Genomic DNA, 21,337 nt, shown 5'->3' on the forward strand with positions numbered 1-21,337 from the left:
TTTTCCCTACCATTTTAAAAGTCCTTGAACAGTGCTTATTATTTTTCTTATCTAATCAACTCTTCCCAACACACACACACACACGCACACACACACGGTATCTTCAGTCATTCAACTAACATTCTTTACGCAAACTCTTACATCCTAAAAGTGCTTAATGACAAATGTCAAACAGACATTATTTATACCGATATTAGCTCTGCTTTTGATGCAGTTTACCCATCTTTTCTGCTTACTCTTCTAAACAATTTCTTCTCAATTTCTGTGTGGTTATCCTCAGTTTCTTTTTTTAATTTACTCAACCCTCAAACTTGAATAGTTGATGTTAATGGCTTTAAGAGGAAATTGATTATATCATGTCATTCCACAAGGTGGTTCTCTCTCTCTCTCTCTCTCTCTCTCTCTCTCTCTCTCTCTGCGCTTTTGTTCTCTTCCATTTTTCAGCCTTTTTTGAAAACCCACCCTAACATTATGTGTAGTCTGGGCAAGAGAAAGAATGCTAACCACATTGAGCTTGCTCAATCCATTCAATGCCTTAAACGCCTCAATCAATTTACCTCACAGGTGCCTAGTCTCCAGATGCTGCCATTTGCAGAACTTAAGCCTTTCTTGGTAAAAGCAACCCTTTGTTCCGCTCACCAATCTCGTTGCCCTTTGAGTACAGAGAAGGGCAACGAGATTTTCCTAAAATGAGGCCTCCAGATTCAGTACTCAAGGTGTGGCCTGACCATTGCTTTATACAAAGGGATAATCACGTCCTTATCCCTGCTAGCAAAATTCCTGTATATCATTGACAAGACACCATGAACTACTATGAAGTTTCTGAGCATTATCTGCAATGCTCAGAAAACTTCATATCTGACTGCACAATTACCCCCCAGGTCCTTTTCATTCTCCACTACCCTGAGTATAATACCACCCAGTTGGTATGTTACTCTGGGGTTAATGGTACCAGTTATGCAGTACATTACAGTACTGGCTAGCTCCATATTCATCCATCTCAGCATCCTCCTTGTGCTATATTTTCTTAATAGTATATATGCATATATATGTGGCTTCTGTGATTATTATTTTAAAGTTACACTTTCTGCTCTATCTGATTTCAAAACTTAATTCCTTAAACAGCGATTTATCCTTGCTTCTGATCAGGATTATTTTAAACTGACATGTAGAAGAATTGTTGAAATGCACTATGTAATCTAGTCTTAACATACAAAATCATTGCACTGTTTCCCAAAAACAGTCTCTTTGTTGATGTTTAAAATGATAATTTTAAACATCAAACATCTACTATATCAACTTTATTCTTCTACGTTGTTTTTCTCTATTTGACATTGACTTTCCCTATAAATTGTTTGTGACAGTACTCATCTTTTGTTTATCTTTGATATGATTGTGTTGGCATTATAGTGCTATTAGTAATATTAGTATTAGTTTTGTATATAACATTATAAGTGTTAATATAATCATTATAATATTAATTCTTTATAATGTTAATGGCTGTAATTTTGATGATCTAAGTCCCCTGTTCTCTTGGTTGTTTCAGGGCATGTCATCTTGTGACTTGTTCTAGGAACACTTAGTTTGTTATGTACTTCAACCCAACTCACACCTGCACTTACTTATGCAGCTGGGTGTGTCATTATACTCACTATTCACAATAAATTGATATTGACTTAACCATCCTTTATCTATATTAGTAGTTAGTTAGTTAGCTATTTAGTTTTTAGGAGCATTAACAACTAAGGCCATATTGCTCCGGGAATGCGGTGGTCATTCCCTGACCTTTTCCGCATCCTCCGTATTTGGTGGTGATGGGCTCGAACCCCGGTCTAATCAAGAAGCGTGTGCTACGCACTGCTGCTCCTTCCCACCTGGTTACGGAGGTGCCTCTCTATATTAGTAACTTGCCCCTAATGCCACACTCTTCCAATTTATACAACAGTCACACTTGTGAGACGGTATTGAAAAAATTTACCAAAATGTAGTACATGATGTGAAAATTAGTCTTTACATTTATTAGGTCATTTACAAAGAAAGGTTGTTTTTTTTTCTTTTTTTTTTTCTTTGTGATGACTTTAGAGTAGCCAGTCAGATTGTCCAGACACACCCTTTAACAGCTCCATGCTGATTTATGGTTCCACTCCTATTAAGATGATCTTGTATCCTTAACTATTGACTTATTTTCTCTGGCATAGAGGTCAAACTTAGGTGTGTGTAGTTATGCATTCTTACCCTTTGAACCACCCTTGTGAATTGGAGATGGAGTTAGCAGAAGTCTCTTGAATACTGATTGGAAGTTTAAATTATTTTATAATAATAGAAAGGAAAGTGAAACTGCTATTCTCAGGGATGTGTGCATTCTGGATTTTTGAAAATTCTGGTTTTTCAAAGGTTATATAGCCTAAGTATTCAGGCTATATGAAAGTAATTCAGGGGTAATTCATTATTTTTATTAGATAATATAGTAGCTTTGATCATATTATTTCTACAGAATGATACTTGCCAGCATTAAGCCAAAATGGACCACTCTTGTACTTCACTTAACCTGTAGTACTAGATTGATCCAGTGGATAATATATTTGCCTAAGAAATAAATGTCACAAGTTTGAATGCTGCCTTTGGTATGGATGTTGCAAACATCCAATTTTTTTTAATATGAGGTATAAATAGTGCAATATGATTTCAGCAATTGATTTGCCTAAAAAACTAAATATACACTATTGTACTGGTAACTACTATGCTGTGAACTAGTATTGAATGTCTTTCAAAATGAATGATTTTATATATTGCAAATGCATTGTTGCAAATGATATCATCATCATCATCATCATCCATTTTCAATCCACTGCAGGATGAAGGCCTCTCCAGCAACTTTCCAGTTCCTTCTGTTTTGAGCACTGGCCATCCATTTACTACTCAAAAACTCATGAATTTCATCTATCCATCTCCGCCTTTGTCTTCCAGGTTTTCTTCTAGCTCCTCTTGGGTACCATTCTGTTATTTTCTTAGTCCATCTGTCATCATGTCTTCGAGCTATGTGTCCTGCCCAAGACCATTTTAGTTCTTTAGTTTTGATAAGAATGTCCTTTACTTGAGTTTGCTGCCTAATCCATGTGTTTCTCTTCTTATCTAACAGTCTGATTCCCAGTATAATTCGTTCCATTCTTCGCTGTGTAGTTCTCAGCTTCTCTTCCATTCTTTTGGTGAGTGCCCAAGTTTCACTTCCATAAGTCATGGTGGGGAGTATACATTGGTTCATTATTTTACGTTTCAGACAAACTGGGATATTGCTCTTCAGTATGTGACTATATTTCCTGAATGCTAACCATCCAAAATTTATTCTTCTCTTGACTTCCAGCCATTTATCATTATTACAGCTAATAACTTGTCCCAGATAAGTATATGACTCCACCTTTTCAATTACTGCTCCTTCAATCATTATTTCCCTTTCCGTGGCATACTTGTTCATCATTACTTTTGTTTTAGCCATATTCATCTTTAGTCCAAAATCCTTACTAACTGTGCATAACTGATTAAGATTTTCCGCTAATTCTTTGGGATCGTGGCTTATGACCACAATGTCATCTGCAAATCGTAAATGGTTTAGGTACTCTCCGTTCACATTGACTCCTTTCTGCGACCAGTCTAATCTTCTGAAAGCTTCCTCAAGGGCAGCCGTAAACAGCTTCGGAGATATTGTGTCTCCTTGTTGAACTCCTTTCTCGATTTTAAATTTGCTACTGTTTTTGTCTAGTCTAATAAAGGATGTAGCACTCTCATATATTTTCTTCAAAATCATAATATATGGAGTATCTATGCCTTGTCTTTCCAGTGCCCGAAACATTGCCTTATGCTGTATGGAGTCAAATGCCTTTTCATAATCCACAAATGCCAGGCATAATGGTGTTTTATATTCATTTGCTTTCTCCATTAGCTGTGATATTACGTGAAGGTGATCCATAGTTGAGAATCCTGTCCTAAAGCCAGCTTGCTCTTTCGGTTGATTCTCATCAAGTATTCTTTCTAATCTGTTAGTAATGACCCTTGTGAACAACTTGTAGATATGGGATAACAAGCTAATTGGTCTATAATTTCCAATTTCTGATTTATCTCCTTTCTTATGCAGCAAAACTATGATTGCATTATTCCACTGCTTAGGCATCACACCTTTTCTAATGCACTTTGTGAAGAGCCTTGCCAGTTTTTGTGTTATGTCTCTTCCTCCCAATTTTAACAACTCTACAGTAACTTCATCTTCCCCCGGGGCTTTCCGATTCTTCATTTTCTTCAATGCATGTTCTACCTCATCAGGAAGAATATCGGGTATGTCGTATGTGTTGCTACTTTGCAATCCATGTTCCCCACTGCTGGTATCATTCCCTCGCTCCTTGTATAATTCTCTATAGTAGTCTTCTGCTGTTTGAATTATGCCTTCTCTGCTGTTTATAAGTACACCATCGTTATTCTTCAGTTTCAGTATCATTTGTCTTTCTGTATTACTGCTCATGGCTGCTGATTTAAATCCTTTGTTTTCCCTTAATGCTTGTTCTACTTTTCTTGTGTTAAATCTTCTTATGTCCTCTCTCAGTCTCTTTCTAATGGCTTTGCATAACTCAGTATACTCAATTTTCTCCCTGTCAGTGTTTTTCTTGCTCTTCATTTGTCGTCTTTGGTTCATCATGACAAGTGTTTCTTGACTAATTTTTCTTCTTTGGATTTCTGTTTCCCTATAGGTTTCTTGGGCTTTATCACTTTCAGAAAGTTGTAATATTCCTCGTCGATATCTTGGTCCTGAGCAGTCTGCAGAAGCTCAAACTTGTTCTTAAGTTCCAGTACATACTGCTTTTTCTCCTCCTCTGTTATTTCAAAGACCTTTGTATTATTTACTCGAGTCAGTTTTTTCCTTTCCTTTCCTACATCTATATCAAGTGTACATCTTACCATTCTGTGATCACTTCCAACATTTACCTTATTCAGGACGGTAACATCATTCACAATATATCTTCTGTTAGTGAGGATGAAGTCGATTTCATTAGTTGTTAATCCATTTGGACTCTTCCATGTCCACTTTCTGTTCACCCTTTTCTTGAAAAAAGTGTTCATTACTGACAGTCCTTGAGATTCTGCAAATTCCACAAGTCTTTCACCTCTTTTATTTCTTTCACCAATTCCAAAATTTCCTATAGTTCCTCTTTCTGCGCTGTTTTGCCTTTTTCCAACTTTAGCATTGAAGTCCCCCATAATAATAGTGTAGTGGGTTTTCTGCTCATCTAGAAGACTCAATTTCGGTGTATATTTCTTCAACCTCTTCATCATCATGGCTCGATGTTGGTGCATAAATCATTATAACCTTTAGCTTGTACCTCTTAGAAATCTTGAATATTAGTCTTGACACCCTTGGTGATGTACTTTTGAATTCCAAAATGTTGTTTTTAAAATCTTTATGGACCAGAAACCCAACTCCACCTTCACTCCTTTCATTGTTTCCATTAGTGTACAGCAGATTTCCACTTGATAAACTTATAAGTGATTCATTTCTTCTTCTTGTTTCAGCCAAACCGATGATATTCCAACTCACATTTTCTAATTCCTTTTCCAGCTCTAATATCCTGTCTTCACCGATGAGTGATCGTACGTTATAACAGGCCAAGTTCAATTTCCGTGCATGGCAGCCTGGTCGTACCCAGAGATTCTTAGCACCCTCTGCTTCCACTCTGATCCTCTCGCTGCCGTAAGAGGGAGAGTGAAAGCTGCTGGAGACTGAGGGCCGTTTGTATTGTTGTGCTCTCATTGCTGGAGGGTTTGGTCTTTTCCTCTTCACGCTGACCAGGCGTCTTGAAGACGCCTGGTCAGCAAATGATATACAATCCAGGAAATATACAAAACAGAATAAATTGGTGTTTGGAAATTATTAATGCAACAGAATGCAGAATGCATAAATTTGGCACCTGTAGCACTTTTTTTTTTGATGTCTAATCAGCCTATTTTCCCCTCTGCCCTTGTATAGTCAACTATCCTCAGAGAAATAATCAGAAAGTTCCAGATTTTTGAAGTGTTGCTGTATATTAAAAGAAGTGACAAAAAGACTTCTCATAATCTGCTTTAGCCTGCCTCCCCCCCCCCCCCTCAAGTATCTTGACTACAGACTAGTTTTTACTTCTTGTAGGATTCTGTATCCCCTGACAACTTATAATCCTCACATTCATTCATTCATTTTTTTTTTTTTTTTTTTTGTTACTAAACTCGTCAATTCATCTGACACCCATTTTGGTCTGAATCTGGAACAAGATTTCACTTTGCAAAAACAAAGCCCTTTCCTTTACCCTTGGTCATAGGTATTTCTTTGAATAAATCCCATATCAGTACCTTATGATCACCTCCACCTAAAGGTTCCTTTACTTGAAGATTCTATCTATAAAATATTGCTTTCCCTTGTTGCTTCTTCAGCATGTTAGTGTAGAAAATAGTCACTGAACAAATCAAGAAATGTTCTGCTACTGAGAGAGCTATAACCCATGAATTCCAGTTGATATCTAGACAGTTAAAATTCTCCATAATAAGACATTCTGATTTGCTGGCCCACTCTATTTGTATATATACCTATTGATTGTACTCTTCATAGTCATTTGGCTTATAACAAACTCCTACTCCCCATCTCTGTTTTTCCAGTGTTGAAAACACCAAAGTGACTCAGCTTAACTGGAGTCTGTCAGTTGTAATGTGCTGCTTAACCAAACGCACCCTACACTGTCATGCCGAAAGACACCAACAAGCACAAACAGTATAATTGCCATATACACTGTGCTGCCACTTTATTAGGTACACCTACCTAGTAGCATGTTGAGCCTCCTTTAGTCTTCAAAACAGCCTTAATTCATCTAGGCATGGATTGAACAAGATGCTGAAATGTTGTGCAGGAATGGAGTACCATGCAGACATGAATGTGTCACGCAGTTCTTTGAGATTTGACAGAGGTGTAGGTCTGCAGTGAACAGCCCTTTCCAGCTCATCTCAAAGATGTTCAATAGGATTGAAATCCGGAGACTGAGCAGGCCACTGCAGCAAAGAAAAGTCATTGTCATGTTCCTGGAACCATTCCATAGTGATTCGGGCTTTGTGCATCGGCACATTATCCTGCTGGAAGTAACCATCTGACTGAGGATAAACTGTCAACATGAACGGATGCACTTGGTCAGCAACAATGTTTAGGTACGATGTGGCATTCAGACATGAATCTATGGGTATCAATGGACCCAACGTGTGCCAAGAAAACATTCCCCACACCACCTTGAACAGTAATTGTCAGACATGATGGGTTCATGGATTCATGTTGTTTTTGCCAAATTCTGAGCCTTCCATCAACATAATGCACCAGGAACTTCGACTCATCAGACCAAGCAACTGTTTTCCAATCCTTGATAGTCCAGTGCTGGTGTTGCTGTGCCCACAGGAGGTGTGCTCTCTTGTTCTTCATTGATAACAAAGGTACGCAATATGGCCGTTGGCTGTTGTAGCCCATTCGCAACAAAGTGCGACTAGGGGTCCGTTGCAATGTTTTGTTCTGCGCACCAAGGTTGTATTCTGACATGATGTGCGACATTGTGGCCTGTCTGTTTGCTTGCACAATTCTAGCCATCCTCCTCCTCTGACCTCTCTCATCAACAGGTGATTTTCTTCCACAGGAGTGCCGTTGAGAGGATGTTTTCTATTCATTGCACTATTCTCGATACACCCTTGAAACTGTGGTGTGTGAAAAGTTCAGAAGAACTGCTGTTTCAGAGATGCTTTGTCCAATACGTCTTGCACCTACTACCATGCCACGTTCGAAGTCCGTTAGATCACTCCTTTACTCCATTATTGCTATGGTTTGTACTCTTAATTGATACTAGAAAGATTGTTCTGCTGCATTTATATCCACAACATTGGTCATGTGACTTGCAATGTTGTTGTTGTATGTTTTATGGCGCAATGGCAGCTATAGGCCATTATGTGGCAAACAATGGTAGAAGGTAACAGGCTTTATTAAAAGTGAGATATGTGCATTATGTGAGATTTAAGCATTATATTCTGTCATATTGCAATGTTGTGGGACAAACCATTTGTGTGCACAGCAGCGGTGTACCTAATAAAGTGGCAGCACAGTGTATATATTCTGCATCCCCCAGTATCACTGTGACAACACTTTTCTGTTGTACCTATAGTGTCAGTATTTGATGACTTAACCAATACTTTAAGCTCATCGAATTTATTTACTATGTTCCTGGCATTAGTGTATAAGCCAGTAAATATGTGCCTGTTTGTGTTTTTAAATTCATATATAGCCCAGGTAATTGTTATTCCCATGTGGACCTCCAGCAAGCCTTGTAGCTTCCCTAAACAAATGGATGGGGATATCCATTTGTTTGAGAAGCAGTGCAAGAATCAATATAACCTTTGCATATTGCTGCCATTAAAGTATTAGTCTGAGTATCCCACCAAACTGACAGTTTTTTGCCTCCTTCCCTCCACCTTAACACTGCCACAATAACATCATCCTTGTACCTCTTCTGTTCAAGTCTATCCCATCTCTATTAAAACAATCCCTTCTGATAATAAGCACTGGATATGCTAAGAAAAATTCTAACACCACAAGGTTAGGGTAAAATTGATTTTATAAGGCCCTGATCATAAATCTCTTTCTGTCATGTCTCCCCTCCCTGTAATACTGTAATATTAATATATGCCAATAGTTCTGATATCATTTATAACCACATATTCCACCTTTTTTTTTATTTTTATTATATCCACTCAGAACTTTATAAGCCTCAATTATTTTCCATCTAATGTGTCTACTTGCAGCCTATGTAGCCCACATAGCTTTCCTTATTGGTTTGTTAAGGGGAAATCTTGTCTAACCAATTTGTGATACTGTTATCACATTTTTCATCAGGCTGCAAAAGAAGATGACAAAAGCAAAGAACTGTTCTATAGACTAATCTCTGTTCATGAGATCTCTCTTTACTATGATATGAGGGTTTTTTTTTTTTTTTTCACAATATTTATCACTTTGCTTTTTTCACAGACAGGTTTTCCATATCCATACTTCAATTGAAAAGTCCATTTTCATGCTTATCTTGTTAATATGAATGTTACTTCACCCACACCCATTAACCAATAGGATATTGCAGAAACAGCAACAAGGTAAACCATTTTCCTTTATAATGTGAGGTGTGACAATAAAGTTCCTGGACTGGTGCTGTTGCAGTCATGTTCAATGAGTTTGAAAATAAACAAAACTGGTATGTTGTAGTTCCAACTTCCTCCAACACATTGGTGGTACAGAGATTGTCCAGTAGACTGACAGGTTGCAAGTATTTGTTAGTATCATTAACAATCCATGTCATGATTTTGCAATGGAGGAAGGAACAAATGGGTATCAAATTTTGTTTTAAAATGGGAAAATCTGAAAGAGAAACATAAGAAATGTTTAAAAACTGTTTATGGTGATGAAATGTTAAGTCATATCAATGTGTTTGATTGTTACAAGTGATTCAAAGACAGATGAGAAGATGTTTGCAATGACCCAAGAAGTGGGCATTCGTCAACCTCTCGAAATGAGGACAGAGTTGAAAAAGTTTGGGAAATTGAGATTGTCACTTGATCCTCAGAATGATGGCTGATGAGTTGGATATGATTAAGGGGATGATTTGAAAAAAAATTTACATGAAGATTTAGGGGAAAGGACGTTCTCTGCAGAATTTGTGCCACACAGCCTCATGGATGAGTAGAAGCAATGATGAGTGTTGTCATGAAAAGAATTCATCCAGACTTGTTAAGACAGTCTTAATGTCTTTGACTGTATTGTCACTGGAGATTAGTGCATTGGGTGTTTCAGCACAACCCAGACACGAAGTGTCAGAGCATGCAGTGGACTTCAAAATTCTCACCAAGATCTAAAAAGTTTCAAAAGTCCAGGATCAAAATGCCAATCATGTTTTTTAACAAACTGTGTGATTAACAAGTGTACCTTAAGGGGAGAGAGTCAATGTTGCATCCTACGTACACGTGCTTCAGACTATTGAAGCACATTTCCCAGGTGAAGTCACAATTTCAAGAGAAAGGCAGCTGTTTCTTGTTTTACAATAGTACCTCGCCCATTCTGGACTTGTTGTGGAGACATTTCTAATGTAAACATGGCATTATACAAATCAACAATCCACCCTACTCTCCTGATTTAGCACGAACAGACCTCTTCCTCTTTCCCAAAGTGAAACTGCCCTCAAAGGAAAGATTTCAGGATGTTGAAAACATAAAGAATAATATAACTGCCAAACTGAATGTTATTTCTTTGGATGCCTTTACTGACTCTTTTAAGAAGAAACTTTTAGAATAGTGTATTAAGTGCATTCAGTCAGATGGTAATTACTTTGAATAAAAATAAAGCCATTTTTGAGCCCCCTTCACTTTGTTATTCTTTTTATTGCACAAATCCAGGAACTTTATTGCCACACCTTATACATCTACAGCCAGAGATTTCATGTAAACTTATTAATAGCTGATTTGTGTCAGGAAAGGGGGGGGGGGGCAATTGGAAGTTTTGATAATTTAAATGTCCTAAAATAGTATCATCATATTAAAAACATGAGTAATGATTATTTCAGGCAGAGTAATTTGCCTGAAATAATTACTTAAAATATTGCATTGTAGCAGTTAAATGGGATATACAGTATATTGTTCTGATAAATATACAGTTCTGAATAGTATAATTAAACATATGTGTGGTTAGCACTCATAAATGTAGTTTATGAAAGATTAGTGCTGTTGTTCTAGTTGAACTGTTGAAAATTTTTATGGAATTAAATGAATGTGCTATTTATTTGTATGTATTAAAAAAATTTATAGCACTGTTGCAATTTGATATCATTATTTATGCATTACATCATTTTTTTTTTGTTTCTTTTTTTTTAAAACCATAGGCAAAACCATTGCCTATATATATATTGTAACAACGTATGTTCTGTATTTAACCCTTACTTTATTGAGTTTCTTGAACAAGGCTGAGCAGTGAGTGTTTTCACTGGTAGTGAGCTCCATGGAGTGAGTTTCTTTGTGAAATTTTTAAAATCCTTCAAAATGAAAATTTCATATGTAAACTCATTTAAATATTAATTTATTTCTTATTTTAACTTGGTTAACAAATTCAGTGTGAAATTATTTCAAAGATCAAATCAGAATAAATAAGAGAATATATATTCTTTATTGTTCAAAATTAGGACAGAATACATAATGTAAAAACACACACAGTAGACCCCAAGACATGACAGTAATAGAGGAATCATAAAAATTCATAAACTATTTTTTTTTTTTTTATATAGTCCTATCTTATAAATCTATTTATGTGTCACTTGATTCAATTTTAACATCTGGATCCAAATTACAGAGAATTTTGGGTTTTATAAGCTACAATCAGACAACAGTAGCTGACAGGTGCAGTTTCCTTGGCGCCTCCGTAACCAGGTGGGCAGGAGCAGCAGTGCGTAGCACACACTTCTTGATTAGACTGGTGTTCGAGCTCGTGACCACCAAATACGGAGGATGCGGAAAGGTCAGGGAATGACCACCGCATATCCCCGGAGCAATATGGCCTTAGTTGCTAATGCTACCTAAAAACCAAATAACAACAACAGCAGTCTCCTCCTCCTCTGATTTTAAAATCTACTTTTTGCTGCCATCTATTATAAACTGTGTCTAAAGTTACTTAGAAACACAGACAAGAAATAGCAGCACTTACTGGAAGATTTTTAGCATACTTTTAAGGCATTATATGAAATGTACTTGGAATGACCCTGAAACATATGTCTCAAGGCTCACACATGAAAAATATATGTACATACATACTCTGGAAAAAGTTAATATAATTATAGTATTCTAAATGTTAATACTTATATCATGAGCACTTGAGTAACTTGTCACTAAAAGTGCTCATGCATAATTTTTTAAAAATTAACATATTTATTAACTTTAAGCATTAAATTGATAGTTAATTTGAGAATTCATATGACATGTATTATAAGAGAGAAGTTTGGATATTATATAAGAATTCCAAGTGTAAGGTTTTTTTAAATATTGCTTTTAATTTTTTTTTAGCAAAAGTGGAAGATACTGTGGACAACAAGCAGTGTCCTTTTCTTTCATCTGTAGCACCTGCAGTGAAAGCTGCAAGCCCAGAAATGCAGCAAGATATTATCAGCATCTCTTCTGATACTAAGGAAGGTAAATCAAGCACAATTTCATTAGTACAACAATTTATTAAATGGTGATGAGATAAATGCACACGTGAAAAAAGCCCACATGAAAATTCCCCACAGAAAACCCCCACTATCATAAATGCTCACACGGAAAAATGCTCACATGAAAAATGATCACATGGAATTTATTTTTAGTTCACATTATTTCTTTTTTTTTTTTAGTAAATTTATTTTTAGTTTACAAAAAACTAATTATTTCATATTTCAAAATGCAATAAAATGTTGAATTTATATATTTTATTTCTACTTCTATACGATGTATTTTAATATAAATTTTGATTTTAATATAAAATAGAATATTTGGATATAAATGTTTGTAAGGGAAATTACAGGAAATAAAGTGCTCTGGTTTTATTGCAACTAAAGCCTTTTATTTTATTTATAAAAATAAATTATTTTTTCTCTGTCTTACAAAGTGAACAGTCAACACTTTTTTTTGTTTTTTATCAACAAACAACTAATTCAGACATATTTTAGTGATTTATTTATTTGTCAAGGATTTGAATAGAATTTGCATTACTGTAAGTTAGCCAATCCCTGCAAGTATTTCAGTTTGTTTTCTACCTGCTCATATTCCTGTGCAAAAAGTGGCAATCAAAGTCATGCAGTGCATCATATTTTGTCTTTTTTACCTCTAGACGAACTGCCTGTGCATTAGCCACTGTCAATCTGTGGAAAGCCAGGTCTCTCTTTAGTCCATCAAACAAAAACTACATGCTGGGATGACTGCAGTGGAGCAGGAAATTAAGTGCATTGTGAAATCCCTCACAGAAGTTTGTAGTTTTAGGCGACTGTTCAAGAGCTGCATCATGATGATTCCATATTCTTATTGGAAACCGGGGATATCTACCTGCTGAACCCTCAATGCATATGGAAAAGAAGTATGTGAGCACCTCATTATAGCTATCTTCATCTGGAAATGTGGTGGCAAGTTCATCAAAGACACTTCTCAAATCATGGACTGGGACAAAGTTTAAGGCAGCAAGAGACTTCAGCTTGAGTTTTATATTTATATCAGTTTCAAATTTAGTCTTCAAGCCAACATTGCTGAGTTTCCTGATGAGACTCTGACACAGATGGAAATAGGACCCTTTGACCTCAGCATGTGGAAAGACAATCCTCACTGCATTCATGCAAGCCTTCTCAAAATCCACTAAAACCTTTTTGAGACACTAGATTTGGAACCAACAACTTCATGATTTCAAACATTCTATTATAAGTATCCAAGTTATTTTTCTGTAACAAAATGTAAATACATGGCGGATATGAGTTACCCATCTTGGCATGCCGCGTATACAGTTGGTAAAACATGTTTGGAACTTTATCAAAGGTGCCATCTCCATAGATTGCATCTTTGTTCAGTTCAACCAAGAGTTTTATCACATAAAACCAGAATTCTGTCTGGATCATCCACACCTGAATCATGAAGTATCAGTTGACGGTACTTCTCAGGACTGTCAAAATTTATTGTTGTTGGATTAGGCAAATGATCGTCTTTTCTATGATTGAGATTTCTTGCAAGCGATGATTGTTTGGGCATATGGGCCAGTACATCGTTACTCAATTCTGACAATACATTCCCCATCACATTGTGAGGAGCAGACTAACTACTCTTATGTATTGCCTCATTTTGCTTCTGGCAACATTGGCTTCTGCTTTTTGAGGACAGGAATCACGACAATGTTCGGTTGGTTGTTGTACTATATGGCCATCTTTTTTGTCTTCATAACAATGACAATTGAGGGTGCAGAAGGTAGAGATCCCCATTTTCCAATAAGAATATGGAATCATCATGATGCAGCTCTTGAACAGTCACCTAAAACTACAAACTGCTGTAAAGGATTTCAAATTCCCTATTCCACTATAGTCATCCCAGCATGTGGTTTTTGTTTGATGGACTGAAGAGGGACTTGGCTTGCCCCTGATTGACACTGGCTAATGCACAGGCAGGTCTGTCTAGAGGTGAAAAAGAGAAGATATGATGCACTGCATGACTTGGTTGCCACTTTTGTGCAGGAATATGAACAGGTAGAAGACAAACTGAAATACTTGCAGGGATTGGCTAACTTATAGTAATGAAAATTCTATTCAAATCCTTGACAAATAAATAAATCACTGAAATATGTCCGAATTAGTTGTTTGTTGATAAAAAAACGAAAAAGTGTCGACTGTTCACTTTGTAAGACAGAGAAAAAAATAATTTATTTGCAATAAAACCAGAGCATTTTATTTCCTGTAATTTCCTTTAGAAACATTTACATCCAAATATTTTATGGATATTTTATATTAAAATCAAAAGTTATATTAAAATAAATCCTATAGAAGTAGTAATAAAATATATAAATTCAACATTTTGTTGCATTTTGAAATAAAAAATAATTCGTTTTTTGTAAACTAAAAATAATGTGAGCAATTTTCTGTGTGGGTATTTTTCTTGTGAGCATTTATGACAGTGGGGTTTTTTTCTGTGCGAAATTTTCATGTGGGCTTTTGTCAGGGAATCTTAAATATTTAATCTTGTTTATAATGATAAACAAGGTTGTAAGCATTACCTTTTGTATGAATATCATAGAAATCATCAAGAAATATAACAAAAGTAGGTCAATTTTACAAAAGGTGCACCCCAAGTGATTTGAGAAATATGAAAAATTATTGATGTCGTGTCCAATGACCATCCCACATTGAAAGTCTGTGAGCTTTGATCTACGACTCGTGCTGGCTTTTAATATACTGTTGCTGCGCGCGCACACACACACACACACACACACACGTGCGCGCGAGATTTACCTTGGTATGACTGAGCTGATACACATACACCAATAACTTCTGACACAGTACATAATATTTGTAGAGTGGTGGCTGAATACTTCTCGTCATATAGTGTACATATTTGGAACAAAAACAATAAACAACAATAAATATATATATTTTTTTTGGCTGATGCTGTATAATGTTGCTTTGTGTCATTTGCTAATACTAATGCTAAATTATTTAATAACATTAATTAATCATTAAGTAAAATGAGGTGAATAGTAAATTTACGAACTATTTATATTTCAGAAAATAGTACTCTGAAGGGAAAACTGATGAAATGATTTAGCATTAGCGAGGGCAGATGATGCAAGAAAGCAACCTTATATAGCATCAGCCAAAAAAAAAAAAAAAAAAAAACACACCCCTTCTCATTTCACCCATCCACTCACTCCAAATGTTTGTCTAGTTCTGCCTTGAATCTGTTTAAGCTATCAACTTCTACAACTACAGATGGAGCAATCAGCCACCCACTGGCTAAAGGCAAACTTCTGCACATCTATCCTACAACTGTCTTTCCTCAATTTGAATTTATGATCTCTCAGGTGATTATTCTGAGCAAGAGGAAGAATCCCATCAGCATTGAGCATGCTCAAACCATTCAAGGCTTTTTACACCTCAGTCAGATCACCTCACAGGTGCCTAGTCTCCAGACACTGTAATTTGCAAAACTTAAGCCTTTCTTCGTAAGAAAAACCCTTTGTTCCATTCACTAATCTTGTTGCCCTTCTCTGTACTCGTTTAAACAGCTCTACATCCTTCTTAAAATGAGGCCTCCAGACCTGCACACAGTACACAAGGTGTGGCTTGACCATTGCCTTATACAAGGCGATAATCACCTCCTTATCCCTGCTAGAAAAAATCCTGTATATCATTGACAAGACACAATGAGCTACTCTTGCAGACCATCTGCACTGCTCAGTAAACTTCATATCTGCCTGCACAGTTACCCCCCAGGTCCTTTTCATTCTTTACCACTGTCAGTGTAGTACTACAGCGTTGATACGTTACTCTGGGGTTACTGCTTCCCATATGTAGTACTTTACATTTGTCAATGTTAAACTTCATTTGCCACTTCTCAGCCCATCTGCTCAACTTTTCTAGAACCTGTTGCAGCAGCGTACTGTCATTAGTGTCATTAACATCCTGCCGACCTCCGTATCATCTGCAAACTTGGACGTTAAGTCTGATATACCATCATCAATATCATTAATAAATACAGAAAACAACAATGGACTCAACACTGAACCCTGGGGGACTCCACTAATAACATTAGTCCATTGATTATCACTCTCTGTCTTCTCCCACTCAACCATCCCTTTATCCATAGCAGCAGTTTGTCTCTAATGCCACAGGAAGATCTCATAATTATGGCTAAGGGTTTGCTTACTTCTTTTGCTGGCTCCTTTAATATAATTGGATAGATTCCATCCACTCCAGGTGCCTTTCTTATTTATCTTCAACAATTTCTCCTCCACTTTACTCTCAGTTATTACAAGATTATCTAGCTTACTGCCAGAGTTTAATACACCTCTGGCATTTACCTCCCTGAATAACTTCTCATGTGTGAATGTAGATGCAAAATATTTATTCTTTGTTAGCTACCTGAGCAGGATCATCAACAGTTGAACCATCGATATCAAGTGGACCAATCTGATTCATCCCCTTCCTTCTAGAGTTTACATAAGTAAAGCTTTAAAACTGCAAAAGAAATGTTAAAATAACCTGGTTAATATACGTAGAGGAGAATGGTGCAATATGTGTTACACTGAAAAATGTGTATAAAGCTACCACTTTTATGGGCATTTTTTGAACTTGGTTGAGTTTAGTTGGTCACTGGCAGGGGTTTGCATAGAATTTTTTTTTTTTTTCTCCCTCCAGGAAATGAGTTTTTTGTTCCACAAAATAGCAAGAAATAAATAATATATTTATACTATTTTTATATTTTATCTGAAATGATCAAGGAAAGTAGAGTTAAACTGAAAGAAACTCCTTGCTGCCTAAAATGTCCAAATGAGAAAAAACTGAAATTGTGCCTTTATAATAATTTATTTGTATTTATAAAACAAATATAATCAGCATATACTAAATATGTAATATTACATGTACCAAATATATAAAATACAAATATTGCAATATTACTTTGTAATTTAGTTTAAGGACTGGTTCCTGAAACTAACACATGTATTGTGAAGAAATATAATATTATTATTGTTGTTGCTCTTATATTATTTCTCCTTGATTGGAGGCTTCCACCCTGTGACGGGTACTACTACCAAGTACACAGAGTGGTTGTTATGTCTGGTGTTACTGTTGGTTGAGGAACTCTCTGACTGTCCTACAGGTGTTCAGGATTGTGACTTTCTGGAGTTCCTCGTAGGTATTCTCTGGGAGATCGTTGCTAGACTATATGTACGGTCTTTGGCACCATACCGATGATATGTGATGATTGGGATGATCGTTACTTGTTGCATATACCACATCTCTTTGATCTTCTGTCTTAGGTTTGTGTTCTTCCTGATCTTTTCCTCATGGGTTTTCTGGAGGTTGCCAGTGCTGGGAACTGCTATATCAATCAGATAGGTAGCCTTTTCCTTCTTGTTGACAAGGTCTTGTCCATTATTATGGCACGGTCCCAATACAGCTTGTGGGTTATGGTCACTAGTACTGCCCGGAGTTCACACTTTTAATACAATACACTTTCTTTGACCAACTAATATTTCCTCACTAGCTTCTGATGTATTATCTGTCTACAGGACTGTCTACACTTGTACTCTGTCTGGGTAATCACTTTGCATCCTGTGGTGATGTGTTGGATTGTTTCTGAGGCCAGGTGGTGTCGTCGACATGTGTCATCTAACACTACAGGGTCCCTGGCGATGTATATTCTGTAGTTTCTGGTGTTGATTACTTGGTCTTGAATGGCGAGCATGAATCCTCAGTCTTGGGGAAGAGCATCCCACTTGTAAGCCATGCATTGGAAGCCATTTTATCTGTATGATATTGATGGAGGTCATTGTAGTGTCTACCATGGAGTGTCTTCTTTGCCCATCTTTCTAGCTTTGTTTGTGCCGTCTGGGAGGGTGGGGACTGCTTGCTTAGTCTGAGTGGAGTGTGCCGCTTGTCTGTCGTCCTTATGGCCTGATAGAGTCCTGCTGTGTTTTTCTGGAAGTAATCCTAGCTATTGGGCCCCTTCTTCCCTCTTTCCAAGCTATTGTCAGTCTCTCCAGGGGGTGTCGGCAGCCCTTGGTCATCATTGTCCTTGTCTTTCTCATGATATCATCCAGCTCGGTGTTAGTCCAATCTATGATCCTGAAGGAGATGATTATTATTATTGTTAGTAGTAGTTGTGGCATGTGTGCAAGAAAGCAAGCTTATAAAGCATCTGCCAAAAAAAAAAAAAAAAAAAAAAAAAAGCCACATTGTCTCTCTATTCTCTCTAATAATTTGTCTAATTCTTCCTTGAATTTATTCAAACTATCCACTTCCACAACAACAGATAAAAATTTGTTCCAACAATCAACTAGCTGATGTGAACCTCTGCACATCTAGCCTGCAGCCATCCTTCCTCAATTTGAATTTATGTGTGTAGTATGAGCAAGAGGAAGACTAGCATTGAGCTTGAATGATTGAGCTTGCTCAATCATTCAAAGCCTTAAGCACCTCGATCAGGTGACCTCACAGGTGCCTAGACTAGTCACTAAAATTTGCAGTACTTCAGCCTTTCTTGGTAAGACCACCCTTTTGTTCCCACTCACCAATCTCCTTGCCCTCTTCTGCATCTGTTCCTGCAAATCTACATTCTTTCCATAATGAGGCCTCCACACCTGTATGCAGTACTCAAGATTTGGCCTAACGATTGCCTTGTACAGTAGGATAATCACCTCCTTATCCTTGCTAGCAAAGTTCCTGTATATCATTGACAAAACCCCATGAACTGTCCTAGCAGACTGTCTACATTGCTTAGTGCAATTACTTCCAGATCTTTTTCATTTTCCTACACTGAGTGTAGTATCACACAGTTTGTACCATTAACCTGGGATTACTGCTGCTCATATGCAGTACCTTGCATTTGTTGATATTAAACTTCAACTGCTATTTCTCAGCTGTCTGCCTAATTTTTTTTAAGATCTTGTTGTAGTCACTTACCCTGATAATTCTCATTAACCACTCTACCAACCATTGTGTCATCTGCAGACTTAAACATTAAGCCTGATATACCTTCATCAATATCATTAATAAATATAGAAAATAGCAATGGGCCCAGCACTGAACCCTGGAAAACTCCACCATTAACATTAGTCCATGAAAAGCAGTATCCATTAATAATCACTTTATTTTCTCCCACTCAAGTATCCCTTTATTCAAAGAGTAACTTGCCCTTAACACCACACTACCCAGTTTGTACAGCAGTCTTTTATGTGCAACAGTGTCAAAAGGTTTCTTGAAATCCAAGTACAGTAAACCCCCGCTATTCGCAGGGGTTACATTCCTGAGAAATGCCGCGACCGAAAACACGAATACTGAGTTATGGCTCCCATAGTAATAAAGGGGTTCCGTTTCGAAGTATGAAATATATAAGAAAAACTAGTCTAAAATTCTGTCTATGTATGTATTATATGTACCTTCATAATATGACTATGTACATAGACAGCATAGTGAAATACAAGCATAAGGCATCAAAATGAAAATAAGAAACAATTTAATATTAAATGTAATATTTATTAGAAATTTCAAACAAATCTTTCAATCCAGCACCTTTGCTATAGATAAAAAACTTATCCCGCCAGTGCTATCACCAGTTTCGCTAAAGTGTTGATAAAGGTGTTTTGCCTTTTCATGAATGATGAGTGAACTTAACGGAATTTTATTTTGAGTTCAGTCTTCTATCCACAGATTTAAAGCATTTTCCATTTTTTCTAATTTAACATCATGAGTTACAGAGCAAATTTTTGAAGCAATTAGTGCATTTTCACAGACACTACGGCGGGTTTTTTCTTCCAATTTCTTGATTGATCGTACCGTTGACTTATTGATTTTATAATGTTTTGTGACTGATGAGACACTTTCACCATTAGTAATTTTGTCTAATAACTGAATTTTACTTGCTAATGTCATCACCTTTTTTGACCTTTTCACAATTCCCTTGTTATTCGTAGCCATATTTTTGTAGGGGTTAGAAAAGAACTTGTCCACAATAAAGTCACTTTCTTCTGTTAACACTCAGTCTGTTTACACTAACACGCTGCAAAACGGTAGATTTTTCACTTTTGTAAGCATATCAATTTATAAGCATATAAATTAAAAGCAAACGACAAAACCTTCCATGACAAGTGCATACTGAACAAGGATTAGCGAGAAACATCCACACTCACAATTTTGTCATTCCCTCTCCCCCCACCCACTGACTGCTGTTTTGACCGGGAAAGATGATTTTAGTCACGCCCATGTTTTTTTTATGGCGGAAAATATTCACGGCGCTTTAAAATTCACATTTTTTTTAGGTTTCATTTGATATTAAATCAGCAACCGCGAATTGCAGGGGTTTACTGTATATTATATCAGGATTATTTTTTGCATCCAGCTCCTGCATCATAGTATCCACTGATATTAGTCACACTAATGGCCCCTTAAGAAAACCATTCTGTGACTGCAGTATAACGGCATTCCTGTCTAGATGGTCCTGCATTACTTCTTTAACCAGAGACTGTCTTATTTTCTTTGAAACAGAGGTTAAGCTAACAGGGCTGTAATTACTCATGTCGCCTTTTGATCCCCCCTTTGTGAATTCGGGATATATTTGCATATCTCCAGTCTGTGGGGACCTCCCCTGCATTCAAGGAAGCTCTCATAATTATGGCTAAGGGTTTGCTTACTTCCTTTTCTGCCTCTTTTAATATAATTGGATACGTACCATCCACCCCAGTAATGTTTTTTTACGTTAAGGTTCATGGTTGGCGCATTATAGCCTAGGTTGCTGTTGAACCAGTAAACCCAAAATCAAATCAAACACATTAAGGTTGAACAATTTCTCTTTCACTTTCCTCTTAGTTATCACAAAGTCATCTAGCTTCCTGTTAGACTTTGATAAACTTTTGGTATTCCTTCTCTAAAGAACTCCTCATGCATGAATGTAGATGGAAAATACCTATTCAGTTTGTTAACAAACTAGATTTACTAAGCAAAAGCCAAACTTTTTAGCTGGCCTGAAGGGGTCTAAAATGAAGTAATGTTTT

At 36.7% G+C, this 21,337-nt stretch overlaps 1 protein-coding gene across 1 annotated transcript in view; it reads left to right on the plus strand.

The window, feature by feature from the left end:
• Window positions 1-21,337, plus strand: part of LOC150090393 (5-aminolevulinate synthase, erythroid-specific, mitochondrial-like) — a 91,896-nt gene that overhangs the window by 26,101 nt on the left and 44,458 nt on the right. The window contains exon 3 of the mRNA XM_090369099.1: window positions 12,130-12,255. Within this exon, the coding sequence (XP_090225225.1) occupies window positions 12,130-12,255 (126 nt within the window). The remainder of the gene's footprint in view (window positions 1-12,129; window positions 12,256-21,337) is intronic.

Source organism: Mastigoproctus giganteus, chromosome 2, assembly GCF_048544385.1.
Source record: "Mastigoproctus giganteus isolate SK-2022 chromosome 2, ASM4854438v1, whole genome shotgun sequence".
NCBI classification, from domain to species: Eukaryota; Metazoa; Arthropoda; class Arachnida; order Uropygi; family Thelyphonidae; genus Mastigoproctus; species Mastigoproctus giganteus.